This window comes from Podarcis raffonei, chromosome 7, assembly GCF_027172205.1.
Source record: "Podarcis raffonei isolate rPodRaf1 chromosome 7, rPodRaf1.pri, whole genome shotgun sequence".
Lineage (NCBI taxonomy): Eukaryota > Metazoa > Chordata > Lepidosauria > Squamata > Lacertidae > Podarcis > Podarcis raffonei.
In genome coordinates, this window is record NC_070608.1 from 68973509 (window position 1) to 69000962 (window position 27454).

Here is a 27454-nt window from a genome sequence, read left to right on the forward strand (position 1 = left end):
CCTTTTAAGTATCTTGGTCAATGCTACAGGGCTGAATTTGGTTGGGACATAAAGAACAGCATATTTCCATCCCCTTCCTCAATATTATGTACCCCTTTTTGTGGGGAGGGGGTACAATCTATGCAGCTGTTCACAAGCAGCAATTGCCATCCTAATTAACCAATGGCCAGGAGGATTTCTTTAGTCTATTTGATCTGAAATGAAGGGCATGCTAATTTCCTTTCTATTCAGGCACAAAGTTGCCTCTTCATAAGCTGTAGCCTTGGGAAAGAAAGAGGGAAAAATACAGAAGCTTTTTTAAAGTTTACTTCCATGAATAACAGCAAAACAACCAAAGCATGCAGACTGACTTCCTTTCAGCCATTCTCAGCTGGAAGGCTGCATTCGTTACGGCAATGGTGTTTATGCAGAACTTACTGATCTCGGAAGCTACTACTGTAATGTTATGCCACAATAATGTTTCCCGGTCAAGTAGTTTGGAAGTAAATATTGAACCGTTTCCAGAATCAATGTTGAATATTCTGTCCATGTCAGTATGCCGATCTACAGAATACCTGAAAATAGAAACAAAGTCATTTAGAGATCGCTCCAAAAATGCTTTTAAATAATTTTATGGTGCACTCTACAGCTATATTGCAAACAACAACAACAAACCCCACCAAACCAATGTTGTTGTACTGATATTGTGAACTGCAACATCTTGATACCTTCTGTGATTTGGGCAGGATTTATCTAAGGATCCTGGTCGGTAGAAACCCTGCTTCAGCAGATGGAACATTTGTAATTCCTCACCATATATTTGCTAAAATCCTATTTTATTCACAACCCCACCCATTAAGACACAACCCAAACACATTAGGCCAATTCATAATTTCCATGTTAAGTGCTACAACTGGCATTCTGGAGTTCTTTACTTGAGCATGGATTTTTTAAAAAATATTTGGCTATCTCCCCCTTTGTCTCCTTGGTACAGACATCAAGATTCAACAGGTGAACAACTTGCATTTTTCAAAATACAAATGCAACCTGTGAAGCTTCTTGTGCAGAAAATAAAATTTTCAAAGCATGATATGGTAGAAAACCTGCCACAAGATCATTTCCTCCCAGCTCAATGTTTCTGCAGTATAATATAATTTTGTGAAAATTTCCTGCTAATGATCATGTTGAAAGCTAATGTGGCATGAACATAGTGATGCTCTGGCTTATTCAGCCTGCAACTGTCTTGCACATTTATTTCCAGGTAAGCGTAACATATTTGCAACCTAAGTAACTTCACCCAAGGCATCACAAGGCCTTACTCCTGAGTAGTCATGTCTACGATTGCACTGCCTATCACAAGAAAACAGAACCAAATGTGTTTCATTGCACTTTTCTGCCTCAGGAATGGTTGCGTGCATTAGTGAAAACTTAGTGAGCTCTGTAGGCTTCTCTATAAACCGTAAACTGCCCTGAGACCTCCGGGTATAGAGCGGTATATAAATTCAATAAACAAAATAATAATAAAATAACTGTAGGGCACAGATTTACTCATGCAAGGGAAGGAACAAGCTGCTGTTTTTCTGCACTTCCCAATTGAACAGGATGACCAATCACTGCTTCTTAATAATTCAATACCAAATGTACCCAAGAGCAGAACTTGCTGAAAATCACTGACCCACCTAAAATGGAAATGTCAGCAACGCAATTTTTAAAAAGTTTTTTTTTGGCAGGATTTATAATATTTTGGCTAGGCTGGCAATAAACTGCAGGATATAGCAGGGCAACAGATGAAATGGATCAGTCGGCAAGGGCTATAGAATGACCGCTCACCAGTATTGTCGGTGGGCGGCTTTTGTGACCTGGCACAGGCTCCCTGGCCTCGGGAGCCGAGCCATAGCTGTTGGCCATTGCTCTGTCCCCTGGGCTGGCCAGCGAGGTTGCAGGGGTCCCGCCTGGCCCCAGCTCAAATTAGCAAATTGGCGGGGGGCAGGTGGAGCAAGGGCCAGGTAAGGAGGCTTCTGCCGACGCTGGCCATTCAGTCAACTCGAAGTGTCATGGAGAGAGGCTCATTGTTGGACGGTTCAGGGGGTAACCAACTGGGAGCTAGGGAGCTGGGAAGTGGTATGGGGAAGCCTTCTGTTTTACCAAGCAGCTCCTGGGCTTATCTTCTTGTCCCGTAGTGTGGTAACGCATCCCTCATGCGGCGGTGTTATCAGGGCCCCGTTAGAGGGGTTTGTGAGGGGAGCCACTGACCATGAGCACTCGGTGGACGGTAAAACTCCCCTCCACAACAGGAAAAGGGGGGGCAGCTGTGTAAACGCACATTTTGCAGTGTCCCCCAGATTCCTGTCTGACCCTGCTTAGCCGCAGACCCCAACTGGGGGACTGTGAGGGATACACACCCAATGCCTAAGCCAAGGCATTCCTACATCAGAAATTAATAAAGTTGTGGCCTGTTTTAATCCTATACCTATGCTGCCTTGTGTCTTAACTATCTGGGGCCTGGCTCTCAGGGAGGAGGGTCTGCGCCTGGGTACGCAAAGCTTCCCTCCTGCCCGTGCCGTCCAAAAAAGCTTCTCATGCACCACAGTAAACTGCACAGGCAAAAGGGGAGGAATACTAATACTAGACACCTGAGTGCAAGGAGATGGCTTGTCTTTCCATGGCAGTAGTGGGGGCATGCACACTCTAATCCATCTGGGACCAACTGGACAGCTCTTTTTCTTTGCAGGAGTGTCACACAACCTGTGCCCGGTGAAGTGGTTCTTCCTCCAAATGCTCTCCGATAAGTGTTCACTGTGGTGTCTGTTAGAATTCCTGCTTCGTGATTGCAGTCATGGGATTGTTGTCTTTCACATGACGGTGTATGTTTTGACTCCACAGAGTCAAAGTGACGGAGTGGGAAGTGACGGAGACAGGATGTTTGTGTTACTGTGTTCCGTGAAGTGGGACTATTGTCCTTTGTTCATTCTCTTTGCTGTCTGATGCTAGAGAGAGAGAGAGGGAGCTATGTTGCAGTGCTCTGTGTGTGTTTATATGTAAATAAAGTAGATTAGCCAAAATGCTGAGTTGCTGAGGTCTGTCACGCAAGCTGCGAAGACTCTGCAGATCCCTAAGTGTTCCGATGTCTGTTGGCATCGGTCACTGTGATGTTCGGGCTGAAGAAAGCTTTTGAAGCTCCCGAACAATCGACCAGGAGGGAGGGAACATGCCAGTTGGGCACGTGTCTCTGCCAGGGTCCTACTCGAGTGTAGGACAAGCTCCTGACAGTGTCTACTTAGGCAAGAGATTGCAAGTTACCCTCCCATATCGCTTTACTTGTTTCAACCACACTATGGTTGCTGTAATGCCCAGGAAAGCAGCAGGGGAGATTGGCTGAGGTTGCCAAGTGGAAGAGTTGGAATTCAGTCAACTGTTTCCCTGCTCCCAAGGATTGGTGCGGGAGAGAGGGAGAGTGTGCTGGTCCCGTGGGTTACCCCAGAGGCAAGGTCCAAGTCTGGTCCATGGTCAAAGGTGCAACATGGAGGCAGTCCATAGTAACTGAAGCTGGGTGCAGGGCAGGGTGTCGGGTGAAGTTAGTAACAGGCAAGCAAGCAGGGAGCCAGGGCAGGGCAGGAACTAGCAACCAACAATGTTGCTCCTGCAACTTTGGACTGGGGCTGGCCGGTTTTTATCTGCCCCGAGGCATAGGGCGGCCCCGATCCTCAGGTGACTCACCGCTCCTGGCTGGGAGGCGAGCACTCCTCTTGCGGGAACTTAGTTCCCTCCGCCTCCCTGCCCTGAGCCTCTGCAGCTCAGGAGAGGCTGGAGGGTTACTGGACCCAGAGGCAACCTCAGCTTCCTCTGACGGAGCTGAGAGTGGAGCACCTGCAGGCAATGGGTGCTCCATCACCTCAGGAGCCAGAGCAGACTAAGCTGGTGCCTGCACCTGAGGATCCAGCACAGGTGAGGACCCTTCAGGCTCATGCCCCAGCCCCAGCTCAGCTGGTTCTGGAGGCGGGGAATCCTGTGCAGGCTGGGATCCCTCAGGTTCAGCATCCGAGTCCGAATCCCAGGCTATCACAGAGAGAGAGAGAGGGTTGGATGGGGAATAAGATGGGACCTGAAGTTGGCTACATGGTGGAGCTCCTTCAAAGCAAGGGTTTTTAAGTGGGGTTGTATGTAGTCACTGTGAATTTAGCATCTGCTCTCAACGTAACAAACTTACAGGGCCACGGCGTTAGGTTACCGTTTCTAATTCCATCTGTTGAAAGGTCAGCAGTCAAGCCTTCCTGATGAACGGATTAAAGTGAATTAAAGATCATGAGACTTTCTGCTGCTGCTGCTTCTTTTCAAGTGAAAGGAAAGAATATCTCCCTGATACCTTTTAAAAGTCTGGGGCTGGAAGAGTTTGTGTGTCTGTCGACTTCAAAGGCTGCATGCCAGCAGAAATTCTCCTGGAATTATATGAGTTGCAGAAACCAGGACCTCAAGCTGGGGCAACAATTAATATCTCAGACATATACTGAAAGTTGGCAGTAGTGCCACAGTTTGGATTTGCCAAGTTATTTAACAAGCTTTAAGCAAGCATCTTTCACATATTCAGCGAACTGGGGATTAGCGGTGTAAGTTTTTCAAACGGAAGCCTAATATCCAGAAATCCGAACATCACAGATTTAGCACAGTGTATGTGACACAGTTCTCGGAAGCAATGGAGAAAACCTGTTTATGTTCGATTCTTAATTTGCAGCCTGATGCTAACCATTTGTTTTAGCTGCAGCCGCCCTTAGGAAGCACAGCTATGCAATTGATCATGTTAGGCTGTAAGTGGAGAGAATGGAATGCCCTAGCAAAGCCCTAGCAAGGGTTGAGTTTACACCCAATGGGTGGGAAGCAGTGCATGTACTCTCATCTCAAGTCAGACAGGAGGGAGCTAAGCCTCTGTTCTTCCAGCTTCTTGGCAAAAGATGAATAATGGACGGAGCCTTAGTTTGCACCATGCTACATGGTTAAGTTCAACTTCCTAGCAGCAGCCACTATCACAGAGCTGATCATCACCGTAGGGCTGTGGGGTATCCCCCTGGTGATCAAACAGCTGTTTCATCTCTAGAAGCACAAGGGACTTGTGGATGTCTCTCCTGCCAACATGCCACCACCAAGACGGGTCTACCTGTAGGACTACAGCGGCTGCTGGATTACAACTCCCATCATCCTTGACCAACTGGAGTGTTCGGTGGGGCTGATGGGGGTTGGAGTCCAACGGCATTGGAGGCTCATGGGTTTCTCAGCCCTGCTCTAGAAGAAATGGGGCGTGGGGAGGCTAATGCCGGACTGTCAACCCTCTGGGGCTGCAGTAGGGGCTCAAGCTCAGTTGCTCATTCCAACTCTGCAGAGAACCTGCTGAACTACAAGTTTCAACCTGTTTTCCCTGGTGTTTCTGTTAATGCTTGTATTGTATTTTAAATGCATTTCACAAAGGATAAATAGTATTGGGGAAAGGAGGTGGCAGAAGGCAGTGGCTTGGTTATTGTGTTGGTTTTATCTTTGGCTGTGAATGTGAGAGGGTGGGGGCTTCATGAAGACGCTTTCTGGAGGATGCTGTGAGGACAGGTAAGCTAAGGATTAGTAACTTATGCACTGCTACAAAGGAGTTTTGAAAAAAAAGAATTAAACCCTCTCTTGGGCTCAAGGGAGAGACATTAATTAATGTATATGTAAATAATACCGGTTGTTCAACTGCCGCCAACCTAACAAGTAAAGATTTATCTTCAACTATTTGTGTAAGACGCATATTTTTTTGTCACAAATGGCTAACCGTTTCCCTCCTCCCATGACATAGATCTGCACCTGAATATTAATATTATGAGGATGCATGGTTTCCCAGAAATTGCTACATGCACAGGCAGGGGTGGCTCATACCATTTTGCCACCTGAGGAATGTGCCCCGCCCCCTAATTCCACCATTGCCACTTGTATTCCCCTACCTGGTGGTGGTGGGGGGGGGGCAAGTGACAACACTGCACTCGGGAACACCAAGCTATTGCCAATTCAGTGAATGCCAGCATACTCCTCAGAGCATTGCCACTTGTCTTCTCCACTCCAAGGGCAGGAAAAATGAGCAGCAACACCACCACCTCCATTTTGCTGTCGAGAGGGGGCATTCTGGCAGTGGCAGAAGTGGTGGGGCAGGCAGGGTGCCGCCTCTTGTGCTTCTGCCACCTGAAGTGGATGCTTCACATTGTCTCATGGGTGGGCCGGCTCTGCACACAGGATCATCTCCAAGCAGAACACTAATGCGACACAGTACTAATAGGTAACACCAAGGTTCGGCAAAACTCTAGTTCTAAATTATTTTTCTCATTCAGAAAGAATACAAGCAAGGTTGTAGTAGTTAAAAGTATATCCTAATTACATTGTTAACCCTGACCTAGAAGAATGCATTTAATAGGCTACCCTTCTCATTGCTTTCATTCCATTTAAATAATCCCAGGTCTCTTTTGATCAAGGGCTGCTAATTATGTTGAATTGGTGGTGACTTTGACTTGCGGATCATAGCCTATTAAAAATTAAGTCGACAACATCAAACTCATTTTTTACATTTCTTTAATGAAATTACTGGTGCGTGTATGTCAGATTTCGGGGCTTTATTCCCTTCAGACTTGGGGAAATTGATAAGCTAGAATGTTAACAAATATATGAAGATGCTGTCATTAAGTCCTTAATACTTATACATAAGGAAATGCAGGGGTGTCATAAGGCAAGGTTGTGCAATGTTCACATCAGTTATGTTCCAGGAAAATTGCTTAGAGATTATGGTGCTAACCAGCCTGCAATTTCCAGGATCACCATTTAATTTTTTTTGTTACATCAGCTACTTTCCAGTCCCGAGGTACATACACATGCTGTTTTGTACACAGTATGCACTGCAAAATGTTGAGGTTGGGTCCTGCTTGTATACAGCAACAGCAAACTCAAGTGCTGAATTATGACGGCTATGTAGCAAGAACATGGCTCCTGGTATCAAGAGGGAGATATCTGCATACCCAGAGAATCTGAGGTTTGCAGAAGCAGAACAAACCATTAGGCCAGGAGTTGTATGTGGACCTCCCACCCCACCCCACCACGAATGGTCTAATGACTGGGCACAGAATGCAGCATATTGGATAAGGAAAACATGAGGTGGAGAGGCGGGGAAACGGAATATCATATCCTGAAAGAAGGCATAGCTAATTGGCATACTGAGCAGGAATACCCCACACTGCAATATTTTCTTGCAGGTACCTCTTGTGATACTGATTGAATGACAACGTAGCATCCTTTAAATGTGCAGAGTTCATGGGCTGAACTACTCTCAAGGACAAAAGTGCTACCTTAGATTAGATGACGTGTTAACAGGCTATCCGAGCTGGATCAACTGTTTTGTTATATATGCTGCAGTATTTTGAATTTGCTGGACAGGGGTCCTTGTTGTCCTGGAATTCTCTCAGAGCCCCACTCAGCGGAGAACTGCCCATCCACTCTCTTTGCCAAATCCCTTTTCAATTCCTCACAGCGGCAGACAAGGCGACGGTCCCTTTCTGTGTAGCCTGACAGATAAGGATGGTTGCAAACCAACCGGACGAAAATGGTATGGTCTGTTCTGATGCTTTATTGACATGCAGAGATCAACAAGCAAAGTTTTCCGCAGGTAAACACAACCCCCTGCTACTGTATGCACATCAAGTGGTTGTTAAATGAAACAGCTGCAGCATTTGGTTGAAGTGTTGGCATATCCAAGTTTATTCAGGCGTAGGCAGGGATGATTGCGACTAATCTCAGCTCCTTTGCAATGCCTGGTTGACATGGGAGACGGCAGGTTTTCTGTATGGCAAACATTGGAGGGAAGGAGGATGGTGTGGAGACTGCGGTTGCTGGTATGTGCCAGCGCCTCTTGGGCCACAGTCTCCATGAGGTCTTAATGGGACTAGAGCCTCGTTGGAGTCAAGACTGAAAACTGTCAGCTCTAATATTATGATAGTTGTACATCTGAATGCATTTATTCATCTGGAATGTCACTCAGCATCCAGGCAGGCGAGGGGAATCAGTGACTAAAATGTTACTCTATTGACAAATGTAAGTGTCACTCAATCTGCTAGTGCCAAAGGCAGACTTTTTACAAAATCTGCTCCTCGGAGATCTTCCCCTAATTGCTTTCTTCAATGCAGCGTCCCTGTATTTAATGCAACTGCAAGCCAAGAAAATTTGTGGGCCACTGAGGAATGCATGTGTGAATTTCCTCTCACACACATGCTAAGCATCTTCATAATGACATTATGAAGCATTCTTTAATGGGAGATCAAAGGGCTTTCAAGCTGACAGTGCTCTGTGCTAAGGTTTTTCTTTTTAAAGCTACAGTCAAGTGGAAAAAATTGAGGGTTTTCAATGTAACATCAAGTGTCTGAAGGTTTTATTTCTAACTGTCAGGGGAACCTGACAAGTAAGTGACAAGTAGAACATATAACGGTCTAATTGCATCCTCCCCCAAGCTGCGAGGGAAAGTTAGAGTTAGCATTTACACTCATGATGGTGTGGGGGGGGGAAATCACTGTCAAGACGAGGCAGTCCTAATCTAGGCTTGCGGATCTTGGAAGATGCTAGGAGAGGAGGCACCAGAAAAGCCCTTCAGGCTAACATAGGCAAGCAGTTTGGGTGGTAGCACGGTCCTGCTCACTTTCTCTCTACTCCTGCACAGCATTTAGGTTCCAGAGGCATGTTCAGAGAGGCTACCTTTGATGCTTTCTGTTGCTGTGCATCTCCATCCAAACACACACTCCTCGGCCTCATTTTGCCTCTCTTCTCCTGTATCTTTCTTCTATCAGCTCCCACCCACGACTGAGTAGAAAGATGGAGGGAGAGGTGTTGGTGAGCACCTTTGCAAGGTGAGAAAGCAACCTGAGTGTATATACCACAGATGCAGGAAGAACAGCTCAGAGGCAACAAAGGAACAAAGGAGTATGGACACAACAAAAAGGGAGTGAGGTTTCTAGCCACACCAAGACAGAACAGGGCTTGGTGCCCTGAAGATGTCTTGGACTACAGTTCCCATCAGCCTCAGGAAACATGGTGCTTGTGGGAGTTCTAGCCCCAAACATCTGCAGGGCAACAGGATGAGGAGCCCTGGTGTAGGGCATGCCTAAGTGAATGGTTGAGTGGGGAAAGCAGACATAAGCCAGGCACACATTTGTGTTTGCCAAAGCCACCAGCCTGATCTGGCCTTCCAGTCTGCTCTCACCTGTCAACACTGCTGATGTAGGCTGTGAGATCTGTATACAGTGGTACCTCAGGGTACAGATGCTTCAGGTCACAGACCCTTCAGGTTGCAGACTCTGCTAACCCAGAGATAGTACCTCGGGTTAAGAACTTTGCTTCAGGATGAGAACAGAAATTGTGCTCTGGCGGCGCAGCGGCAGCGGGAGGCCCCATTAGCTAAAGTGGTGTCTCAGGTTAAGAACAGTTTCAGGTTAAGAATGGACCTCTACAGGAGGTACCACTGTAGTTTGGTTCACTGTGTGATGGGACCTCCCCCCGCCCCCCACACACCAAAAAAATAGTACTTGTGTGCATAACTGGGACCTGAGCAGATGATCTGGGGCCTGGTACTTGGCGTAGCAACTTTGAAGTTCAGGGTGGGGAGGGGAGTTGAGATTCTCTTGAGGGGGACAATTCATCCTGTGTCTGCACTAGAGGGATTATTGGTGGTGTTGGGCCAGAGAGAGAGAATGGGTTTTTGTTTGTTTGTTTGTGTGTGTTTGTAGGATGGTGCAAACCATCCCTAAGTGTGCTGGCGAAGGTAATATAGGATGTGGTTTTAGAGAACCCTTTCATGGTGGTGCTGGGGAACTTCCAATATGCTGAGGCTGCCTCAAATGGGCTGGCTTGGGAGTTCATGCCCTCCAGGACAATCATTGGACCATCTCAGTGTAAAAAAGGTAAAGGACCCCTGGACTGCTATGTCCAATGAAAGGCAACCATGGAATATGGTGCTCATCTCACTTTTCAGGCTGAGGGAGCCGGCATTTGTCCACAGACAGCTTTCTGGGTCATGTGGCCAGCATGTTTAAACTGCTTCTGGTGCAATGGGACACCGTGATGGAAGTCAGAGCACATAGAAATGCTGTTTACCTTCCCGCTGCTGTGGTACCTATTTATCTACTTGCACTGATGTGCTTTCGAAATGCTTGGTTGGCAGAAGCTGGGATAGAGCAATGGGAGCTTGCCCTGTCGTGCAGATTCGAACCGCCAACCTTCTGATCAGCAAGTCCAAGAGGCTCAGTGGTTTAGACCACAGCACCACCCGCTCCCTTCTCAGTGGCCCAACACATTTGGCTGGACATACCCTCAAGTGGTTTTTTCCACAAAGCAGATAGGGGGCCCTTGAGACCTTCCAGTAAAAGGTTGGTAATAGATAGAATGATAATAATGATAATGATATATATTCCGAAGGTATCTACTTTGTTGGCTCCCTGTATTGTACCTGCTTTGATGGCTTCCTGTCTTTCTGCACCAGACTGAGAGTACAGGAAATTGTACCTCTGGAAGTGTGCCATTGTGTTCAACAGCATTTTGTTCAACACTTAACCTTCTGCTTCAACTCCATTTACTTCAACAGAACCTAAGCATTGCCAAGCTCTCCCTGGCTGCCACTCCTCACTCGGTTCTTGCCTTCCTTCGTTCAATTTTTAAACAAATAACATCTCGCTAATAGTTGCCGGTGAACACTCCAAAAAGCTGCTTCTGTATTTACGTTCTAACAAAAATAATGGAAACATCTCCTTAATGGTTGCCATTATATTTATATCCTGAAAGCAAACTGTCCGCCTGCTGTTTGTCGATTGGCACGGTTGGCCAAGGTTACAGGTTGCCCTTTGATGTGCATCAACGCCCGTGACCACCATTTTGGGGGTTCTATGGCCCATCAACCCCTGAGCTGGGTGTCTGGACAAGAAGATCTTCCCCCATGCTCCCTTTAATGGGATTGCCCTGCTTTTGTGGTGCTTGCTTAGTCTAAGGATCCATTCTCAACACCTTGTCCACCATCAAGTTGTGACAGTTGCTTTGAGGCAGGCAGTATCTCCAGATCGGCCAGTTGTCCTGAAGTTGTCCTTGGTGTGGTTTTTATGTATTCTGTGAGGAAAGAATCGGAAGAAGTCTCACAGGGCAGACCCAGAAATAACACCTAGCTAAACCAGGAGCCTTTCTCTTAGGAATTGTAGGCACAGATACACCGAAGGAATTGAAAAGACTGTTCATGTATGCTACTACGACTGCAAGCATGCTGCTTGCCCAGAAATGGAAAGATGACAAGATGCCCACGAAGGCGGACTGGCAGATGAAACTGCTAGATTACGCAGAGATGGTGAGATTGACAGGGAAAATCAGGAAGATCAGAACATCAATAGAGATCGGGATGAATACAGATTGCATTTATAAGAACACTGTAAACACTTGAACTCTTTGGCAGGCTCTAAATAACTCTTGCAATGTTACAAAGACTTTGGAAACAATGGAGGACTGTAATTTGGATGAACTATTATATGCAGTTGACAAAGGTATTTAAAGAATCTACGGAGGGGAGGAGGGAAATCCTAAGATTCGAAAGAATCTTGTTTTATTTTTAATGTTTTCAAGAATGTTAATTGTGTGATTGATTTTGTAAAACCAAATAAAAGTTACTTTTAAAAAACAACAGCAGAAATAACACCTAGCTATACCAACTATGTAATTATCAACAGTAGTAAGATATTGGCATTTAAAAAACCCCCAAACATGCTAAGTTCAGAGAAAAAACAAAAACCTAAATAAGTCTATGCTTACTTGATAGGATTCTTTGCAACGTCAGGGTCTCGGGCAGTCACGGTTCCTATGACAGTGTTTATCTGGACATCTTCCTTCACTTCAAATACGTAGGCTGGCCTGCTGAACACTGGAGGTTCGTCTACATCCTCCACCACAATTCTGACAGTCGTAACGTCTTTGAAGGGTCCCAGATAGAGGAATCGGGGGTCCACGTGAGGATTGCTTGCCTCCACTTTCACAGTGAACTGTCTCTTCTTTTCAAAATCCAAAGCCTAGGAGCAGAAAATGCACATGTTAAATAGAAAGCTGATAACAGCTTTCCTGGGAGACCTGACATTCAAAGAGGCAGACTGAAATGCGTGGAATGAGCGCGTTATGCACTTCAAAACAAACATTTGCACTGCAATTCAATGCATGTTTGCTCAGAAGGGAGCCCTACTGTTTTCAACGGTACATACGCCTGAGTAAGTGTATCCAGGATTTCGGCCTCAGAGGTAGGGTGGTTATGTGCCCTATTTTAAAGAGGAGAGAGGGTGTCTGGTGTAAATATAAAGAACCACAAGGCGGGAGAGCAGAAGGGGCAATGAAGTTGCTCATCAGCCTTTAGCAGAGAGTCCTCCTCCATCTACTACCTTCTTTCTCTTCTTCAAAGGACAATACTTCTTGTTGCTTCTTGGAGAAGACCAAGGAATGCAGGGTGTACATTTGAGCCCCAGCTTGAAGAAGGGCCTGCTCCAGAAGGAAGGTGTGTTTGCTTGAATTGGGACTGCTCAAAGTTGTGCAGAGGTGTTTCCGTATTCAAGTACTCCCACTTCAAACAATTGCCCCATTTATGCCTTGGGAAGAAGAAAATATACAATGGCAACTTCGGAAATCTTTCTAATGTCCAGAGATAATGTGCTGCTGTGAGACAAGAGGTTTGTCCTCCGATCCTGCACTTTTTAGAAGTCATTAATGACCTCATTCCTGTTGGAACATTCCTGCCTTTCCTACTCTGACACTTCTCAAATGTGTTTGCCCAACGACGTTGCCTCCCCAAACTTCCTTGCAAATGAGAAAATAAATCACCCACTCTGAACTGACTTTCGTTTCCCTCAAAGCCCCTACCTGAAAAGGGGGCATATTTTGGGGGGAAGTTGTGTTTTGAAAGCCGTTCCTCACTGGAAATGCAACTATGTTATGTGAAGTCAAAACCAATGTAGCGTGGCCTTCGGTAAAAGAGCGTAGCGAGGATGCTGTTGTGTTGTGTCAAGGGAAGAGAAAACCGCCATTTGTTTTACTTCATTGCTTGTTAATGAGCGCTGACGGGTCAGTCGATGTTTCTGGAACTAGCTGTAGATGCTTGCTCAATAGTGCTTGACGTCTGCCAGACTTTTCTTCGTGAGCTTTGACAGTGTCTACCGAACTCGGACACAGCCCATGTGGTTGGCAGGGCTACCCCAAGATATTTTGCTGCCTCAGGAAGAACAGCAATTGGTGTCCCTGCTTCCCTACCTATACCTCACCATTCGATGTATATAGTGTGCAAAACCTGGCTAAGTTATTTTGGCACCTGAGGCAACAACCCCTCAGGTACTTCTCTCACGTCCTGGCAGTAAAAAATACAATAGTAATAAATGAAACAACTGACAATTCGCTGCCCTTTCATTACACCCTCAAATCAGGGTTGTTGGGGTTTTTTAGATGGCTTCCTCACTCTGCCTAACAGCACAGACAGTCCTGATGCTCTGTTGCGAGCTGGAGAAGTGGCTATTAGTTGCAGTGCAGCCAGTTAAAGAGGAAAGAATATGAGTTTTGTAGCTGAGAGGATGAAGGAGTCTTGGGGGGAAAGAAGGAAACACTCCAGGTAGGAGTGGAGGTATCTTTCAATTTCCAATTATCCCCATTTCTCGTTTTTCCAATCTTAATTTCCGTTCCCCACATTTCAACATCACTTTGGGATTTCTAAAATAAAAAAGTTGTCATGAAAATTCATCAGCACTTTCGTGTGAGTTTCTCACAGTATGCATGTTTGCTTAAGAGGCACCGTTTTTCAAAGCAAATTTCCCTAATGCGCTATATTTTCGTATGTTAGTTTCACAAATGTGCGCATTTTTATGCACACTTTTATATATGTACAGTGGTATCTCGAGTTACATACGCTTCAGGTTACAGACGCTTCAGGTTACAGAATCCACTAACCCAGAAATTGTACCTCGGGGTAAGAACTTTGCTTCAGGATGAGAACAGAAATCGTGCTCCGGTGGCGTGGCAGCAGCGGGAGGCCTCATTAGCTAAAGTGGCGCTTCAGGTTAAGAACAGTTTCAGGTTAAGAACAGACCTCCAGAACGAATTAAGTTCTTAACCGAAGGTACTACTGTATATCTGTACACGCTCCCTGGCATTGCAAAAGCACACAGCAAAGCACAACTTTTGATGGATGACCGTGTTTGGTTTCCATATTGTTTTGGGAACTGCAGATTTGGTAAATTCGCCTTTAAATGCAAACTGAGTTGAATTTCTCTCCCACCCCTAGTTTCAAATACAAGCTGTTTGCTTTTTGGGGAACTGATGTTGCTTTATAGGCCAGCTCTTTCTGACTATGGGGCTTTTCTTCCCCTCGCTATGCTCAATGCATAAACAGATATTGCAAAAATGCCACAAGCTTCCAGTGCTCTCTCCTCACATGTAATCAGGCCCCACAGAGGCTGCCCCTAGAATTTCCTATTGCTCGAGGAAGTGGGGGGAATTGTACGTGATGTAGTTGCAATTAGATTTGACTACATCGTGAAATCCTGAGGGTACAGAAGAAACATCACAAGCAATTTTAGTGGAAAGGAGACAAACCATGCCTCTTCATTTTTTATCCCCTGTACTGTATGAAACCTGGCCAAAGCATTATTTTTCAGAACCAGACACAAACAGAAAATTGAGTGATATCAGGATCAAGTCCTATGAGGCATTTCTGTATGAACAAGTAATGACGGGTGTTGTGCAGAGAACTACAGGCAAAAGTCCGTGTTTGAGACTCTACACAATGTCTTTTTCGTGTTGGCTAAGCTTGAATTGATGCGGGCTGATATCTGTAACCTTATCAAGCTTGCCAGATAAGTTGCTCGTAAATGAGATTAGTGAAATGCTTTCTGACAACGAAGGTGTCATATTAGTAGTTCCCACTCAGGATCTTATAAGGCTCTGCTCTTTAAAAAAAGAGACACAACGAAAGAGAAAGTCAGAATGTACCCGAATAGAATTATTAATTGCATTGTAGAGGGGAAATACATAGGAACACAGAGCTCTAATATGCTTTTGCAGTAGATGCGATATTAACTTTACCCAGCTTTTCAGAGTGTTTAATTTCAAAATGTTTCATATGCAACACGGCACAGTTTTTGAGAATTTGTGGGGGCTAGCGGAGCAGATTCCTAGCCAGCGTCTCTAAAATGTATCCCCTCCTTGTAACATGTAGAAAAGAACTGGTCTGTAAAAGAGGCCAGATTGCCATTTAACAGAACAGATCTGCTGCGCCTAGGGATGTCAAAGAATTCTGTCGGTAACAGAAATGGCCACTGTTCACATTTTTATCCCAGGTCCAGAACAGAAATCAACCCAGCAAATACAACTAGCATCAATCTAGTGACCACGATTGGCACCATTTTTTAAAAGCCCGCAACCAACACATAATTAATCAAATGCCCAGTCACAATATCCCTCATCCTCTAGTGTGACCAAGAAACAAGACATAGGATGGGTTGACTCAGACAGGAGCAAACGTGGTCCTTATTAGCTGGTGCTATACAGGGCAAGAAGCAGGTTCTGCTCACACTCAAAGGATGCACCCCTTTATTTCTTCTCATATAAGTGAACGCCATTTTGCTAGCCCACCCAACCATGTTTAGCTTCTAAATAGAGTTATATTTTGCATTATCTCATAGTGGTGATAAACACTGGGCTGCAGCATGAAGAAGAAGAGCCAGTATGGTATAGTGGTTAAGAGCGGTGGACTCGTAATCTGGTGAACCGGGTTTGATTCCCCGCTCCTCCACATGCAGCTGCTGGGTGACCTTGGGCCAGTCACACTTCTTTGAAAGTCTCTCAGCCCCACTCACCTCACAGAGTGTTTGTTGTGGGGGAGGAAGGGAAAGGAGAATGTTAGCCGCTTTGAGACTCCTTTGGGTAGTGATAAAGCGGGATATCAAACCCAAACTTAAGCTTAAGAAGCTTCTAGACACAGGCTGAAAGAAGTCTGCAGGATATATAGCTTGTGATGAGTCAGAGTTGAGAAGGGAGGTGTCGAGGTGGGGAGGGCAGCCTGTGTGCCTGGGCTGCCCAGGGCCACTTGATCCGATCTGGACAGTCATGCGAAAGTGTGAGATATTTCCTCTGAAGCTATTTCCCCACCCTTTGCAGAGCACTGACAAGGGTGTTAACAACTATGTGTGGGAGACAAAACACATGTGACAAAAGCATGCTGAAAGCCAGAAGGAAACCTCTGAGAACATGCACCTTTTTCACTGTTACGATGCCTTCCTGCGTCGCCTTGTCTGTGACAACGCCAAACATTTCTAAGCCATCCCCTTCGATGATGCTGTATTCCATCTCTGCATTTTGACCCACATCAGCGTCAGTAGCCTTTATCCTGCCAACCGGCGAATCGAGAGGTGCAGACTCATGGATTTTGAACTGGTAGGCACCTAGAGATAAAGGGAAACTTTAGCCAGACAATCACAGCTATTGGAGCATTTCCCCCAAAATCTCCAGTCACATGGAGGTTTTCTTCCTACATCTATTCTCTACCAGCATCCACACCAGTAAATTGACTCCTTGCTGCCACTCCAAGTTGCTTGCAGGACTTTCTACTTTCTCATAGAGCCATCCTGTTGTATTCCTGATTCAAAGGAGATTCTAAGTGATACAAAAGGCAAATGCTTAACCATTCTATTTGTTCTGGCATCAGACTTAACCTATGCACCCTTCAGCTGCAAAGTCTGCACACTGGAACGGTTTCCCTCTGGCTTTTGCCATGTAAACACCTTATGGCTCAAGGTTCCTCTTTCCTTGTGCTGATTTAAAGGTGCTGGTGTCATGTCGCTTCGTCAAACGGGGGGAAATGATGGTAGGGAAGAGGAATCCATTTCCCTGCACCTGTACGGCAGCCTGCAGGTGAAGAGAATGGCTAGCTTGCATGACAGTCCCACACATGATTAGAGTACAGAACTGCAATCATATCCATAAGGCTGAGAGCGGGTCTTGCTGTCTGGGACCTCCATACACACTGCCCTGGTTTGCATCCCAGGTAGGTTACTTTGGTGCTGCTAATGCAGCAGTTTGACTTGACCCCTGGAGATGCACTCCATTGTCTCTCGAGACAGATGGATGTCAAACAATAACTGCAGCTATCAACTCAGCACAGAGAAGGTGATGCAGGGAGCCAATAGTATCTTATCTAGCCCCATGAAGTGACTGACTCTGACCTTGGCTCCTCAGATAGCTCACAGTAACAACAGGTTGCTCTATCTGTGGAATATCGAACCCTGCGGGCCTACCTGCCAAACCATTCACTTGCCTGACAGGCTGAGAACTGTGTGGAACCTAGCAGGGATAAGTGCTTTAAAGAAGCCCAGTATCTTGTTTAAATCAGGTCTGCTTTATTCTACCGCAAACCCCTACAAGGCATTTTTCTCTTTCCCTGCCCCTTGAACTGATTTCAACAAGTCCTCCCTTCACAATGCACGCAGGGCTGTTTTCGCCAGATGGATTATGGCAAACCAAAAGCATCCATACGTCAAATACAGTGAATAAGGAAACAGCAAACCACCACTGTGCAATGTGACATAGTGACACAAGACGATGAACAGCCAAAGCCCTTCATGTTAACTTGCTGCACTGCAAATGACCCAGATATATTGTCTCGGGGACCTTTTGGTCATTGTGCTTCTGCATCATTGTCTCAGAGCATGTGAGACGCCCTTGGCCAGAGATGTGTAATTCTCTTTGGGCCATGGAGCCGAGTCTCAAATTATGGCCTACTCGTGTCAACAGAAGTTTCCTACTGTCCATACCCGCAGGCTGATGTTTGCCCTATATTATGAGTTATTCTTCAGTTGGGGGAATGCCTCCCTCAGCATCTTCCAATATATAAACCTGGCATACTTTTTTATCTAGAATTATTTTCCTTGGAGAGAAAAGTATTTGGTGCAGTTCTCTTTGCTAATGCCGTTTCAGAATGCATCAAAATCTTGTGGCTAGTTGAAAGCTAGTATGTCAGTAAAGGTAAAGGGACCCCTGACAATGAAGTCCAGTCACGAACGACTCTGGGGTTGTGGCGCTCATCTCGCTTTACTGGCCGAGGGAGCCAGCATTGTCTGCAGACAGCTTCCGGGTCATGTGGCCAGCATGGCTAAGCCACTTCTGGCGAACCAGAGCAGCACATGGAAACACCGTTTACCTTTGGAGCAGTACCTATTTATCTACTTGCACTGAGTGCTTTCGAACTGCTAGGTTGGAAGGAGCTGGGACCGAACAATGGGAGCTCACCCCATCACGGGGATTCGAACCGTGAACTTTCAATCGGCACAGTGGTTTAACCCACAGCACCACCCACATCCCATATGTCAGTAGCCTAGCCTTATTTCTAATGTGTAGGGTTTGCACAGGCAGGGAGGTTTTCTGACATGATTCGTAGTTTCCATGGTACTTGACAAAACAGTAGCCTTTGAGCCCAGGATTAGACAAACTGACAAGCACTGAATCATACTAAATATCACAAAGGCTGCTTAACCAATGAAAGAATGTAGCCAAAAACAACTAGTAGCTATATGCTATAATGTACTCAGTCTAAGAACTGGGCTAAATTCCCTTAATTCAATTGATTTCAGTGTACAGTGGTGCCTTGGTACTCGAAGGGCTTGGCTCCCAAACAAATTGGCTCCCAGAAGTAAGTGTTCTGGTTTGCGAACATTTTTCAGAAGCCGAAGGTCCAACGCAGCTTCCGCTTGAGTGCAGGAAGCTCCTGCAGCCAATCGGAAGTCGCACCTTGGTTTTTGAACCGTTTCAGGAGTTGAATGGACTCCCGGAATGGATTAAGTTTGAGAACCAAGGTACCACTGTACTTTCTTTTGACTCTTTGAAATAGGACATTACAATACCATAGACAGAGCTGAAGATGAATCTGAGAAATAATTGTCAATAGTCAACAGTAGTGAGGCTGGGTGCTTTCCATAAGCTTTCACAGATTTGCGACCAAAAGGTATAACCCCCTCCCCTCAATAACACCCATCTCTTCTAATTTTAAAGATTCCAGGCTTGCTGTGTATCTTTGCATCCCCATCACTGGACTGCAGAACTGAGCTAGATAAAGCAGAATGATTAAATCTTCCATACTCTGGGGGAAACGAGGTGGGTTGTCATTGACATCCGTCAATGTGATGTTCACCGTTGTGGTTCCTGACAATCCGCCCATCTGGCCTCCCATGTCTTTTGCCTGGATGACTACTTGGTACTGCTCTCGGTTTTCTCGATCCATGTTCAGCAAAGCTGTTTTGATTATGCCTGGGAATGAGAAAATTAAGGACACCATTGAAGGTCACTGACTTTTCCTGTAAAAGCTTAAGTTAGAGTGCCAGAGTGCCGCACGCATGTCCGATGCTGACTGCGCTGCTGGAAGATGGTGCAACCAGCTTTGATTGCTTGGGGAGGGACCCGAGTGGAAACAGGCTTAGCCAGGTCCGTCTCCAAATTCCTACTTGCAGTCTGGTCTCTGATTGGCCAATGTAAGTTCAAAAGAGGTAGGGGAGTCCTGTCACTCCCTGCTGCTGACTGGAGCTTATGATACTGGCCAACTGAGTGGGAGGTTTTTGTGTCCACCCCCACCCCGCGCTCCCCAGCTTGCCCACGGCTGGACCAGGTCACAACTGCCGTTGCTGTCAAGAACGGCAAGTGATCCTTAGTGTTATTTTAAATCATTTGGGTAGTGCACCACATTTTAAAGGCAAGTTATGTTTTATTTGTAGTTTTGTGTCTATGTGTGCATTGAACAGAAAAGCTGCCTAGAACAATTGCAAAAAAAAGAAGTAATAAATCTAAACCTCCACTCTGTCCTCTTGGCAACAGTCGCTAGTAATGGTTGCACTTACCCCGATGTAAATATTTAAGTGTTGTCAAGTTGCTGCACTCAATTATAGCCTTGTCAAATTGTATCTGGTTCTGTTGCTTGTGTGATTTGCACAATATGGAAAAGAGCTTCAAGCTATTTGCATATACTGCTGTTTGATGCAGTTCTTTCATCAACCTATTAACCCCATGCTAAAGCATTTCATGAAGCTAAAAGGGAGCATAACTTTTTTTCCTCCATTGCTTTTTGTCCTGCATCTTTATGTGCGTGTGTTTTCTTCCACCCATTTCTTATTTGAAATTTTTATTTTGACAAACGGGGTGAAAGCAAGCCTTCATTAAAGACATAGTACTACAACATTAAATTGAAAGGAAATCCATGGGGAAAATAGCAAGTCCCCAAGCATTCTTTCTATATATTTAGAGGTAGAAACAGTATTGGGAGGAGGGGGAAAAAAGAAGTTGAACAGAGGGGTAAAATATCAGTGTCATTCTATTTGGCTTTTTAAAATGTAGGGTGCCTTTGCAAACTGCCCATCTGTTTATAAAAATTGGGCTCTTTAAAAAATATGTTACACTCTAGTGTGGCCAAGGAACAATGGGGCTATGCAGATAGAACCATACATTAAAATATGTGCATGAACAGATGGGTGCTTTGAAGTCCCAACATTGAGGTTTCAAAGCATGTATCAGGGGCAAGGTGCCGATAGGAGCAAGCTCCCCCTCCACTTCCTTTCAGATGTTGAAACAAAACACCTGGACCAAGCAGGATTGATGTGCCTTCACATCAGCCAGGGCAAATTGACTTTGAGTAGCACTTTAAAATATCCCCCAAAACAGCTGGTTGTTGGGTGCTCTGGAAGCTGCTCAGGTGGGCTTTGACAAAGGTGTAACCCTCACTCTGTCAAACTGAAACTGAACTGTCCCCCCAAATTGCAGACAAGTAAGTTTACTGCTAACTTTGTAGGTATAAAATTTACAAAAATGAAAGCTTGCATAAAATAAGAGAGAGAAAATTCCCTGTCCAGATTTCAGATATTATTATTATTATTATTATTATTATTATTATTATTATTATTCACAAGTCAGCAGCATCTGTCTACCACACTTTCTCCTTCCACTTCAAAGCTAAGCTGGCTTTCACGTCAGTTTCCTGTATGAGCCACAGAGTTATAAAAACGATACCTCCAATCTTTTTTTGAAGGACCTGTGATTAAGCAGTATTCATCTCTTTCATAGTCTTATTTTCCTTTCTGCTGACAGATGGACAACCTCTGGCCACTGAGTTCATTGTATGTATCTTGCTGTGCTTCCTGAAGCTGCCTTAATCTCTCTCTCCCTCCCCCCGCCATGGTAGTATCCATGATGAAAATTGAAGCAGGGTGATCTTTATTCTGGATTAGTTAATCCAGAAGACTTTCATCTATGGCTCTGCCAATTGCTTTCCTGCTTTCCTGCAGCCCCTAGCACATTACCCCTGATGCCCTAGAGAGACAAAAAGATTGTCCCCTCTCCATTTTTATTCATGAAAGCCAAACGACTGAGCTGAGCACTGCTTTCGATGCAGACATCCTAAACATTCCTAGTATTTGTTTGTTTTAAATGGACTGGGGGGGAAAGGACTTTCCATCCAGGCTCTGTTCTGTTTTTGTTAGGTTAAGATATTAAAATAATGTGTCATATTTACAGATCTATCACTCTACCGGGCCTCTCAAAGTCTGCACTGAGTCAAATAGAATTTCCTTGAAGAATTTACCAAATAGGTCCTAGCTTGACTTAACACGTCGTTTTAAATTATGGAGGTTGTCAGAGAATGACAGATTAAGGTCTCCTGACCTGACTCAGACTCGACGGAAAAATATGGCTGCCCCTGGAGAATGCTGTAGACAACTCGAGCGCTGTTTCCATACGTAGGGTCGTCGGCATCAGTTGCTGTGACTTGCACGACAAATGTACCTGCAATGATAAAAAAATAGAAAAATATTTGCTGTTCTGCCAAAGGACATCACTTTAAATTGTCGCTCTTGCTTCTAGCCAGCCGCATAAACTTAGTACCTGCAGATTCCAACAGAGGTGCCATTTCAGGAGTTTGCTCCAGAGGTGGAAATGGGATTCATGATGGTGGGTGTTTGAGATTCACAGTGAGTTTTGAAGGACTGCTCTTGAATGCAATATCATTTGTTGCAGCTACCTTTTTTTGCATACCTTGTACAGTAACCAGAGATACAGGTGTTCTTGAGAGATGTGCTGTTGGATGGCATTGCCCGGCTGGCTTCCCAATGCTGCGTGTCACTGCTGGTTGCCAAGAAGGAGATGGGGAGAGGCAACGCAGCTAGGAGCTCACTGTAGTTGTGGCTGCTACTGCCTCCAGCATGGTCCTGATCAAAATTTCCTCCCGTTGCAAATAGCAGGTGTGTCTGATGTGGTGGAAGGTTCTGCTAGAGATCATGATGAGGGCAAATACTTGCACCATTTTCTCCCACATCACTGTCCTGGTTTGGCAATGAGTGTTGACACCGTCTATTTGTGAAGGAACGTCCAATTATGCAAGGACAATCTACGTGGCAAACAGCTAATTCAATTTGACCCCGGGGCACCAGCTAGGGAGGGGAGGGACGGTTCTCACCTCCATGTTTCAGCCCAGAATGTAAATGGGGTGAATACTTGGTAGATATTGAACCTGGCAATTTACTGTGGCATGCATGCAAGAGGGGAGGTAACAGTTTGCAATAGACTTCTCATTCCCCAATTGTTTTGATTGTGTACACAGCCAGGGAACAATCCTTTTCACTACACACTAGGGATGGCTAACACTGTCACAGTGGACATCTCCAAAGCACAAAAGTGGGTGTGAGGAGAGCTGCCTACGCATTGAATAGTCCTTCAGCTATTCTACAGCATTTACACTCATTATTAAATTTCATTAAAGCATTTTTTAAAGGATGATTTTTAAAAGGGATCACAAAAACCTTTTGCATCACAGGACACTTCCAACAAGAGCAGTCAAATGCTCTTTTTTTAAAAGACAAATTTGGGAAGGAGTCTTGGGGAGCACAAAAAAACCTTTCGCAAAGCTGCCCATGGGCTGTGGATTGGCCACCCCTGCAACACATAGGGGAGATATAACAACCAACCAGTTTCTCACATGGTTGCACATGGTAGTTATCGCTAAGCAAATTATCACTTGTTTTTACCCATTATCTCTTCTTTCTTACACTTTCCATACCAGTGAGGGTGTAATTCACATGGTCTATCAGGAATATAGAATAAATAGATGTGTGCCTATTTTGACAAAGGAGGAAGCGGTCATGCGGATTGAGCCTAGGTAGAGATGCTTTGGGGTTTGGATTTCTGTGAATGTGATATTAGTTGATCCACACCTCACAGATAAGTGTGCTGATTAGAATATAATTATCCTTTGGGTATCATAGACCTCCAAGTTTTGCAATACCGATACCGAAAGGCATTAATAGGCACATTTTAGGATAGAATACACTTAGAAATGTGTACATGGAGATAACATTATAGCAAGATACATATTGAAATGCAGTGCTTTGGTGGATTGAAAAAAGAATCCATAGCCTAATACAGAAATGGAACGTAATGGACCTCTGAATGAACATATGCTTAACAGACATGGACTAGAAATAGACTATACCTGACCATACTTTGGTGTAGCATCCACAAGTCTGGACTTGTCCCTTGACCAGTAGGTGAAAACTGATCTCTGCATTGTTGGGCACAATTCAAAGTGTTGGTTTTATATATACAGTGGACCCTCTGGATATGAACTTAATTCATTCCGGGGGTCCGTACGTACCCCGAAAGGTCTGCAACATGAGGCAGCGCTTCTGCGCACACGCACAGTGCGATAAAGTGCTTCTGCGCATGCGGCGAAACACGGAAGTATACACTTCCAGGTTTGCCGTGTTTGCAGCCCGAAAGTTACATTACCTTTGGGTCCACTGTAAAGGCTTACAAACCTCAGGAGCCCAGTGCCACATGGAATTATCTCCTCCCTTGTGAGCCTACACAGACCCTGAAGTCATCACTGCAGGTCCTCCTCCAAGTGCTCTGTTGCTGGAAGTCCCGGGGGGGGGGGGGTTCAACAAGAGAAAGGATATTTTTAGTGGTTCCCCCTCCCTCCTTTATGCTCAAAAGGAAACAAACAAAAATCCCAGACAAGAACTTTCCTCTTCTCTCAGGCATTTGATTCTTAATCTTCTCTGGTTACTGTACTTTTGTTGGTTAACGTAACGGTGATCAGGCCAATGTCGTTAGGGTGTAGTGGGGTTTCGAGAAGCATATATGATTACGTTCTTGCTTGCTGTTTCTTGGTTTTTTAATTGTTTTAATTGCATGCAATTTCTTTTCTTTTTCCCTATAAGCTGCCCTGAGACTTTCCTGGTATAAAAGTGCTGAACAAATGATAATGCTAATACTAATAGCAATAGTTATAATAATAGACTGATATGACACCTACCTACATCAGACATTTCTGGGACGCTGGCATTGTAAGTGTCCTTTGTAAACAGTGGCTCGTTGTCGTTGATGTCATGGATCTTAATGATGAACTCTGACTCTGGCTCCACTGGCTTTCCAGTATTTTTGTTGACAGCTTGAGCACGGAGAATGTAGACAGGCTTCTCTTCCCTGTCCAGTCTCCTTGTGGCCTGTATATCTCCAGTCTTCTCATTAATAATGAAGAGGTCTCCAGCTCCATCTCCTGAAAGGATGTATTTAAGTGTAGAGTCTCCTTTATCCTGGTCAGAATGAAGCTGCAACAGAAATAAAAAATTTAAGCAAAGGGGCAAATAATGGGGAATCCATTTCCGAGGCTGAATCTCTCTCTTTTTTTAATAAAGATATTTATTAAGTTTCCAATTTTATACAAACAAAAAGAAAAAAGCAAAAAAACACACAACACATACAGTTCTCAATACTTAATTTTCAATGACATATTTCCCTGACCTCCTCATACCTCCCCTTCTTGTATTCCAATTTAAATTATTTACTCAGCAAATCCTTATCTCAAAACATTACAGCTGGAAACCCCTTAATTTCAATCCAACATCATTCAACATTCTTTAATTTTACAATATTTCTGTAAATAGTCCTTAAATTTCTTCCAGTCTTCTTCTGCCGACTCTTCTCCCTGGTCACGGATTCTGCCAGTCATTTCTGCCAATCCCATACAGTCGATCATCTTCATCTGCCATTCTTCCAGAGTGGGTAAATCTTGTGTCTTCCAACACTTTGCAATAAGTATTCTTGCTGCTGTTGTAGCATACATAAAAAACGTTCTGTCCTTCTTTGGCACCAATTGGCCGACCATGCCCAAGAGAAAGGCCTCTGGTTTCTTCAAGAAGGTATATTTAAATACCTTTTTCAATTCATTATATATCATTTCCCAGAAAGCCTTAATCCTAGGGCACGTCCACCAAAGGTGAAATAATGTACCTTCATTTTCCTTACATTTCCAACATTTATTATCGGGCAAATGATAGATTTTTGCAAGCTTGACTGGGGTCATGTACCACCTGTATATCATTTTCATAATATTCTCTCTTAAGGCATTACATGCCGTAAACTTCATACCTGTGGTCCATAACTGTTCCCAGTCAGCAAACATAATATTATGTCCAACGTCTTGTGCCCATTTAATCATTGTAGATTTAACCGTCTCATCCTGGGTATTCCATTTCAACAGCAAATTATACATTTTTGACAAAGTCTTAGTTTTGGGTTCTAACAGTTCTGTTTCCAATTTGGATTTTTCCACCTGGAAGCCAACTTTCTTATCCAAATTGTAAGCCTCCATTATCTGATAATAATGAAGCCAGTCTCGCACTTTATCTTTTAATTTCTCAAAACTCTGCAATTTCAGTCTGTCCCCTTCTTGCTCCAAAATTTCCCAATATTTTGGCCATTTGGCCTCCATGTTAAATTTTTTCTGAGCCTTAGCCTCCATTGGTGACAACCACCTTGGGGTTTTATTTTCCAATAAATCCTTATATCTAATCCAAACATTAAACAATGCTTTCCTGACAATATGGTTTTTAAATGCTTTATGTGCTTTAACCTTGTCGTACCACAAATATGCATGCCACCCAAAAACGTTGTTAAAACCTTCTAAATCCAAAATGTCTGTATTCTCAAGAAGCAGCCAGTCTTTCAACCAGCAGAATGCTGCTGATTCATAATAGAGGCTGAATCTCTGTCAGCGTGAATCATGCCTAACCACTCTTTGCTGGCTAGAACATCTCAGTGAGTTTGTTTACTGCATTGTTCTTCTCAATCCTGTCCCATCAAAATCTATTTCCAGCTAGCCAAATGGCAAGTTGCTGCTGTTGTTGTTTTTAAGGATACTGTTTTAAAAAGAGAACGTAGCACATTGTGATGAACCTTGACTATATTATTAGCCCTGCTTGCTAAGGTCTGGTTGCCTTGTTTTTACTAGCATCCATTTAAAAAAAGGGCAAATCTCCATTCTGGAAGCCAGCAAACCTAGCCTGTCATTGGGCCAAACCAGATGTGACCTTAAATGTAGCTTTTCATTTGTTGTCTAGGTGACTTGTGTACAGAACCAAGTAAAGGCCAAACTAGATGTGACATAAACGGCAGGATTCATTTAATGAGCCCTGCTGGCAGAAGACCAGTGCAAGGACTTCCACTTGCACAATGGAATCAGGAGTGATGGTCAGGAGAATTCCCAGAACAGCACGAAAGGGGAGGGGAGGGAGGTCAAAAGCTGGTAGTTGAATCCTTGCATACAGGCTTTCAAAAATGCAAATAACAGTGAGGGGTGGGTGTCCACTCTTTGTGTGTGAGTGATAACCAGGATCACTGAAGGCATGAAGAAGTAACCCTTTCCTCCCTTGCTGTTGTCCTGAGGAAAAATCCCTCCTCTGAAGCTGATATTTGCAATCAGTGCCAGAGGAAAGATTTCCTCCTAATACAAGCATTAGCTAAAAAAAAAAAAAAAGTCTTCTTAGGCCCACAGGAAGGGAAGAAAGGGTTAAATTCCTCCTCCATGCCTATACCAATGTAGTTATTTATCAGATCCCCCAGGTTTGCATTTTCAAAAACCACACTTCTGAAATATAAAAAGGCACTTACTTATATTATTAAAATCATTTTCTTTTCTTTTCTGTTTAATGGTCTTTTCCCCAAATGCATATGTTTCTCATGGGGGACACTGTACGGAACACAACGTTTGCATCTCTCTTGTGTTTGCATAACACCATTCTGTGCTATATGACACAGTGAATTTCAATAAAAAGTGAGAGTCTCAAAGATCATGCACTGTATTGCTATTTTTGTTTTGTTTTTTTGTAATCATGCAAAGCAAGAAGTGTGCTGTATCTGAAAGGACACTTCTCTCCCAACCCCAACCATCTGCCGAGAGAGTTAATGCAAGTTGAGAGGGTGATCCTAACTCACTTAGGATACGGAGAATGGTTGGAAACCCTCATATGGTTGGTGAGCAAGAGAAGCCCCACCCTCACCAAAGGCTGTGGGAGCAACAGGGTCCTTACTGGGATGTGTGTCTGACATACGATCCTAAAGT

The 27454-nt window shown here is 44.5% G+C and overlaps 1 protein-coding gene across 1 annotated transcript in view; it reads right to left on the reverse strand.

Moving 5' to 3' along the window:
- Positions 1-27454, reverse strand: part of CDH6 (cadherin 6) — a 172023-nt gene that overhangs the window by 18513 nt on the left and 126056 nt on the right. Inside the window, exons 3-8 of the mRNA XM_053397090.1 lie at positions 24368-24662; positions 21721-21840; positions 19156-19323; positions 16279-16466; positions 11812-12065; positions 418-554 (exon numbers count right to left, since the gene is read on the reverse strand). Of these exons, the coding sequence (XP_053253065.1) occupies positions 418-554; positions 11812-12065; positions 16279-16466; positions 19156-19323; positions 21721-21840; positions 24368-24662 (1162 nt within the window). The remainder of the gene's footprint in view (positions 1-417; positions 555-11811; positions 12066-16278; positions 16467-19155; positions 19324-21720; positions 21841-24367; positions 24663-27454) is intronic.